This window comes from Chelon labrosus (genome assembly GCF_963514085.1).
Source record: "Chelon labrosus genome assembly, chromosome: 16".
Taxonomy (NCBI): domain Eukaryota; kingdom Metazoa; phylum Chordata; class Actinopteri; order Mugiliformes; family Mugilidae; genus Chelon; species Chelon labrosus.
The window spans coordinates 6008205-6015915 of record NC_140349.1 but is presented as its reverse complement, the minus strand read 5'-3'; the positions used below and the strand labels follow the sequence as shown (position 1 = coordinate 6015915).

General features: G+C 45.6%; 1 protein-coding gene across 1 annotated transcript; it reads right to left on the bottom strand.

Moving 5' to 3' along the window:
• Window positions 1–6211: 6211 nt before the first annotated feature.
• LOC311501063 (uncharacterized protein) lies at window positions 6212–7086 on the bottom strand (the record flags this gene model as incomplete). Its single annotated transcript, XM_084562720.1, is given in 2 exon segments — window positions 6212–7056; window positions 7059–7086. Coding segments are annotated over 2 exon segments (873 nt in total).
• Between the last annotated feature and the right edge of the window lie 625 nt (window positions 7087–7711).

Here is a 7711-nt window from a genome sequence, read left to right as displayed (position 1 = left end):
TCTCCTCAGGAGTGTGTGTGTAAAATAAAATCTATAGAATAAAATGCTGTGCTACAGTGAAAACGCACAGTAAGTAGCCTAGTCAGCGTTTCAGACTCGAGCTGTATGTTTGATCCAGGCAGAGTTCGGGTTTGCAGAGGAAGAAGTACTTTCTGCTTTTACCTTCTTGAAGAGCAGGATGTTTGACAGGAGACATATAATGACGGCACCTGACAAGTCTGCTCAAATGAAGTGTGCACCTCTAAAAAAAAAAAAAAGAAAAAGCCTGAGCACAACAGAGGAGATGTGCCAGTTTCCACACACCACGGCTTCCATTAGGGTGGCAGCTCAAGAGAAGAGCATCTTTAACTCTCTTACGCTGAGCCGTGGTGGCACACATGCATTTCTCCGTAGCAACAGGCTGACCCTGTTTCTATGGTTATGGTGTCCCTTCTGCATTTCATCCAGGACAATGATGGCAAAAGGAGGAGAAAAAAAAAAAACATGAATATGTGGGCGCTGCTCAACCTACAGCAGGTGGTTCACTTAATCATTAGGAAAGCACTTCATAAATGTGAGTTTGATCCCTGCAAATGCTGCACGGCTCTCATCTCAGTCAGATAAAAGGCTGTAGCAGCTTCAGCAAACACAATCCAGCCTTTAAACTGAAAGTGATTGGCAAATTCCTCCAGGTAAACGACTCTCCTGCCTCTTCGGAGTGCCAAGTTAAGATGCAGCCTACAGGTGCTCCCGCCTCAACGGCTTTCAGCTCGGAAAGCCTCCTGAAAGACAGCTTGAAAGGGAGGGGGATGTCAGTTTTTGCAGGATTTGGTTTTTAAAACCTCTGAGCTGAATGAATAAAGAAGATAAACGATGCGGACGGTGATTTTATTTCCAACTTCCTATTTTCTCTCTCTTTTATTTATTTATTTATATTTTTTTTATTTCTTAGCCAAAGCTCTGTCCCCTTCTTTCCTGGAGCTGAGGCTGCCTGCCGTTGCTATGCAACAATCGTCGTAACTAGAATCATTATTGGATAAGTCATTAACTTAAGGCAATAGTTCAAGAGAGGCATTTCAGACCTGGAGACACGATCTTACTCCTAATTTATCCCATCGGCAGGACAAAGGGTGCAAGGCCGTGTGATATGCAGAGGTGTTTTCTGTGCGGTGCAGTAGGCGCGCCGTCACTCAGTGTGATGAGTGGTTGTGACAGCTGATGATAAGTGGCTGATGTAAAGCAGCGCCGCCGCCGAGGCTTTTTCTTCCAGCTGCTGGTCCCCAGTGTCCAAAGCCACACCCTGGCTCTTGACCCTGAGTGACCCCCTCCTGCAATCCAATTCCATTTCCTGCTGCCAGCTGCCCTGAATGATTACTCTGACTAACTCCTTTCATGAAGGAGCAGGGGCGAGGCGGCGGGGGCCACGGGCTATGGGCGCGTGCACGAAAAAAAAAAAGTGTGTGTGCGCCAGATCGTCCGTCTGGTCTGTTGGAGTGTACAAAGGATGCAGAGCGACTCACGGTACGTTTGAGTGACTCTGCTCGGTTCATCTCTCCGTGAATGTTTTTTTTTTTTATTACAGGTTTAATTTTCTGTGCTGTCTGCAGAGTCCCCTGGCAAGCAAGCAACAAAAAAAACAAAACAGAAACAGAAACAAACACAGACAGCAATTAAATCTGCTACCTTCCCAGCCTCTTTACATCAATGTTCCTGCAGGAGAAACAAGTGGCTTTAACCCTTCCCATGCACACCTCAGCTGTTATCTTTTTATAGCCTGAGTTAAAACTAGAGGTTATTTCACAGGAGAAGATGTCGGTATTTGTTTCCTCTGAGCTTTTCTCACGTTCTCGCTGTACAGGGGAGAAAAAAAAGTAAAAATAAAAAACACCAACAAGAATTTAACAACAAAAGAAACAACCTGAATCTGGTGGCAGCTGTTAGATTGTTTGGTTACCAGGGAAACACCACGGTCAATTAAAAACCAATCAAACTCATGCCCACACAATCTTACATAAGCGTTCGACAACATTTTACTTATCAACAATTTCATCTGTTAGTGAGAAGTAGCGCGCTGTAAGGCCCTGGCCTCAAGATGAAGCCAGAAAAAGTTGACTCTAACTAGCGCTAAATACAGCGCTAACGTCCAGAGTAGCTACGGTAACTGTTACATGAAAAACTGAACGAACACTGAATTCAAATTAAACTTGAGATGAGCTCATGATTACAATTATTACTAGAACACTGCTGCTAGGCAACTGTTGCCATGTAGAAGCCACTAGAAGAGGCTAACAGTTTAGCAAGCTAGCAATCGTCGAACTTAAACGCAAACACAAAACCAAATGGACAGGTCGTTGGGAATATCAACGTTTTCCAAAGTTAACTTTAGACCTAATTATCGGATCATCCAACCTCAGAGTCGGAAAAATATTCAGCCATGTTCCAAAAAACTATCAGTAGCAGATTACAGCTAAACAGGTAAAGAGATGGCATCATCCAGGTCAGAGGTTAGTAGGTCAATCTACAGACCCCAGATGATGATAACAGGTAACTCCGGACTCAACGGGGAATAGCACTAGCGTATGATAACAAAATATTGGTGAAATGAACGAGTTTCACGGCAGATAATGTGTTATTTAGAGGCTGTGTTTCGGTGCCCCAGTCACTCCCACTATATGGATATACGCTGATGACACCAAAGTTATATGGGTGAGTAAACGATCGTATTGTATGCCAGAAATAAGGTCCAGGTCGTAAAAAAACGGTAATTCTCCCTGAAAGCTCTGTAGCATAGACCAAACCTGCAAGGACGGGCTTTGTTTTTTACTTTTTTTATTTTTGTTTCATGTTGCCGGCTGGTGTGTGCGGGCGGGAGTGTGGGCCACATAAAACTTAAGTTCAATTTAAAGGTGCTACCTGCAATTTTCTGCTTATTAGAACTGTTTGAGTAGTATTTCCTACAGAGAGCTACAATTAAACTACAATTTTTTTCTATTATATTGTTTCTTGCACGCAGATATTTACTTTTGTTTACTTACTTTGTGTTTGTAATGATGTTTCAATGGGTATATTTAAGAATATGTCTTACTAAATTACTATCCTACTGGTGCAGGGTACACAACACAAATAGCACTTGACCTAAAAATAATATCTCAACATTTAGAGTTCAGTACAGTATGAACCTTATGGTGGTTTTTATTTGGTCAAACTTCAAGGTTCAAAAATAAAAGCAAAGCTACGTCACATTGGCAAAACAACATGGATTCTTTTATTAGAGGGAGGCTCTAATTCCCACGTACAGTACAAACATGGCGACGGGATGTCAACATGCTCACAGGCGCAAAGACCAACGTCTCCACAGACTCTAGTCTCAATAGACTTGAGTGAACGACAGGTTGTGTTTTGATTTATGAGTCTGACTTTCATTATAATCCCAAACGCTGAATTGAAGCGCAGCTGTCCTCCACGACAGCGGAAAAGAATCTGAGAAACAGCAGAAAATGCTGCAGCAGACAAGCCAAGCTGAAAGAAAATTCAGAGAAAGCGGGTTTTTCTTTCGCACAAACAAAGGCCCTCTCGAGACGTCAGCCGTTCAGTCGAAGGGGGGACGGATCAGCGTTAGAAATGGATTTAATATTCCACCCAGAGGTCAGACGCTTCCACCTGTTTAATTACATTAATGAGGTGAGAGAGAGCGAAGGTCGCGTGGAGGATAATGTGATGCTGCCGGACGTCAGCGCTTCCAATTACAGAGGCTGCCCGGCACACATTTCTGCACACAGTCAGCGAGCAGGAGACACAACTGTTTATCCACCACATCCTTTTGTCAGAGGGGGGGCAATCCGTTACTTCCTTCCTCTCGAATGCAACTATAACACTTCAGCTGGAATGTGTGTGTTTTTTATATATATTTAAGTGAGTTTTGATTGAGATTGCTCCTGAAATGCTCGGGGTATTTTTCAGTGATTCACTGGCCTCCCACGAGCAATTAAGTAACACCAATTACCAGGAGAGCTTTTCACCCGGGGGGTTTGTTGATTTTTTTTTTTCTCTCTCTACGACTCTCTCTGCGCGCTTCTGAACATCTGCAGTCAGAACCCCCAAGTGTATGTGGAGTAAACCGCCCGACATCAGTGCTCAGCCACAAAATCTAATTACACCTCCTGTGGTATTACTGTTTGCATTTCAACAAATCTGAGCGAACGAGCGAGCGAGCGTCGCTTCGGCGTGTCACAATTACACGGATTTCTTTGGAGTTCAACACGGATTGGTGCAGTTGTTGGTTTTTCTTTTTTTTTTTTTTTGTGAAGCAGACCTTTGTTAGCTGCAGCTGAGTGCCTTTTCTGACAAGGTGGAAGATGAACAGCACTCCTGGTTCAGGGCTGATGCTGCTGCAGTGTGCAGGTCTTAGAAGCAGCGCTAAACAGAAACGGCGGGTCAGAGATCTTACAGAAAAGAATAGGTTTACGCTTTAGAAACTCATCGTATATGCATACTTCTAACTTAAACGACAGATTCACATTAGTCCAAGTCTATCCAAACACAATGCTAGCACCAACACACTCTCTCCATTAACCCCATAAGCCAGAGGTGTCAAACTCATTTTAGTTCGTGGGCCACATGCAGGCCAATTTGATCTCAAGTGATCCAGACTGGTAAGATAACAGCAAAAGTAACAACTCCAGAGTTTTTCCATTTGTTTTAGTGCAAAGAAGAACAGTTAAATTAGGAGAACGTTTACATTTAATAAAAAATCTTAAGAAAAATAAGTGTAATTTGGGCACGTTGCTGTCTGCTGTTTAGTCCCGAGTCTCAGTGTTGTGTTCTGTTCACTTCTCTGATTAAAACAGTGGACAAATTAGAGATAGCAACTATTTTCATTCAAAAATTTTGCAAATTCATGCTGCGGGCCAGATTGGACCATCTGGCGGGCCGCTTTTTGGCCCGCGGGCCGTATGTTTGACACCCGTGCCGTGAGCCCTTGGCTGTTATTGTTATATCCTCCTGACTAACAGGAAACAAATATATAATGTTCCCTAATGTTTTAAGGGAACTAGAATAATGAAAAGTTTTTATTTTTAAGATATAACATAACTGATGGACGACATTTTCCTTAATGAGAAAGAGAAAGGTACCAAAGCCCCACCCCTTTACATTTGATATCATGGAAAAGCCCTAAATGTCCTCTGTAGATAGCAAAAGGAGTCAATTCAGTAGTATGCAGTGGGTGGGTCCTCCACAGAGGACAAATTTGAACTACTGCTATTCATGAGGATAAGTCCACTTGAGCGAAATTGAACCATTCAAGTGCCTCAGCCTGCAGAGGACGAAGAGGAGAGATGTCAGCATTTAACCTCGGCCCAATCAAAACTGTGCATCAATGACCGATCCTCATCTGCAGCTCTGCTAGATTTCATGCAAACAGCAAAAACAAAGCGCAACAACGCTGCACCCGGTTTAAGAAACAGCAGTGAGTAGTTTTCTAGCATTTTATTAACAGATACAGCTGAGGTTTTGTGTTTCCTGATCCGTTTCCATTAAAGAGAGATGGTGGACTAAACCCTGTTTATGACTGCAGGTTAATATCTAGCTGCAGTTCAAGTTTCCCCTCCTCGTGTTTGTTGACAGTGGATGGATAAGACAAGACAACGAGGGAAGTTTAAAAAGACCTTGACATGAGAAAACTCACAACCCACTCTTTTATTTGAACGAGGAAGCTTTGGCTCAGCAGCATCTGGTGAACCTGCTGCTGTGAGTCAGATTCATGCAAGCTCACTCTGCTGGAGATCACTTTGAGCGCTCTGTTTCTACCCTTTCTCTCACAACCGTCGCAAAACAAAAGGTAAAAATAATTGGCACCGGGAAAGCTTTGCAGAGTCAGAAAACACCGTCTCGGAGTTTTAGAGAACTCACACTGATCAGTGTTTCGGTATCTGATAAGCCTCCAGTCTCATGGATCTGCTAGAAAGGTCTCATAAATCCTCATATTTAGATTTATAATGCATATCTGTAGTTTCTGATTTTGTGGATTGTTATAGTGGATTGTGAGGATCTTTGTTTTTCTTGAATGAAAATAAAAGGACAATTAAAGCAAATCTCTCATGTCAACTTTGGAGTTTTAAGGGTAAAGACAGCAGGATAAGCTGTTAGAAATTCAAAAATCATTAAAGCTTCCGATCACAGGACACCACTGTCAGGGATTTCCGAGTCCTTCCCTCTAGTCCCGTCCATAAATTCAGCTGAGCACCTCTAAATCCTCCTCAGCCCCTGACAGATGCGAGCAGGATTCACGCGTGGGACTGGAGCCTCCTCTCAAACTGATCGATCCGTACAACTTGGCCGCGTGTTTGGAATAGGCGAAGGCTTTCCTCCTCATCATCTCCCCCTTCCACATGGAGACCATGAGCAGCGTGGAGAGCAGCACGCCCCCGAGGGTGAGCAGGCACAGTCCCGCTATGACACAGCGGTCCAGATGGGCGCCCACTCTGGCTTTCTCCCTCTCCAGACGCTCCATCTCCCGGGCGGACACGGTGTCCGGGTCCACGCGGACGTCCCTGGGGACCGTGTAGGATATGGCGACGAGGGAGATGCCGGTGACCAGGCAGGTCACGGCGATGATGAAGCCGTAATCCACGGACTTCCCCGAGCCGTCGGAGGAGGAGAGATCGTCGTCGGACAGCAAGTAAAGTTCCGGCATGTCCTCCTCTTCCTCCATCACCTCCTCCTCCTCCTCCTCTTCATACAGTTCACTGGAGGAGCTCTGACTCAGCCGGTAGGCGTGCGTCCCTATCAGCTGGACATCATCATCATCATCATCATCTCCCCTGTCTTCATCGTGTTGCTTCCCGCAGGTGAAAGACGTTTCTGTTTCCTCCTCCGGCCGCGCACCTCTCCGGGTCTCTGTCCGCGGTGCTGGAGCGTCTCCCCCGCTGGGACCGGTTGACTTTCCGCCGCCGCCGCTTCCGCCGCCTCCGCCTCCGCTCTCGGGGACACTTTGACCCCCATCTAAAAGCAGGGAGGCGCCTCTGGGATCGGACTGATGATCAAAGTGAAACAGTTCGAGATCAGCCATCTGAGCATGGGCTGGGTCCCCCGTGTAGTCAAGCCCATGCGCCCTTCTCTGCCAGCGGAGCAGCGCACAAAGCAGAAACAGTCACTGAGAGGACAAGTTTAATTCTTGTGGTCTGCACGAGCTCCTCTCTCCTGGGTGCACTGTAAGCATTTAAAAGTGAAGCCCCGGCAAGTCATGACTCATATAATAATAATAATAAAAAAAAGGAGAATATTTCCACTGCTCAGCAACACTTTTGTTTCCCCGGCGTCTGCGAGCTCTCAAACAACAAAACACTTAGTAACCATGCGACACGCTAATAAATCTAATTTCCCATAATGTGTTCCAGTAATAGGCTATGAAGTAACTACATGCGGTTTCTCTGAGTACCTCTCTCTCTCTCTCTCTCCGTCTGTGGCTGCTCGCTTCCCCGACTGCTTCTGCTCCCCCGGTCAATTAGAGGGAAAAGGTTTGGCAAGACCCCTCCCACAGACCGGGCTCCGGCGGACCGCCTCGCAACGCTCATTAACCGAGCCCAGCTCCAGTGTTTCCCCGGCTCATGCTCAGTAATCAGGCGAGAGGCGGGAGGCTGCTGCTGCTGCGGCGACGGCGAGAGAGAGAGAGAGAGAGAGAGAGAGAGAAAGGGGGGGGACGTTTCATATTAAGGCACCGCTTTCTCGTAAG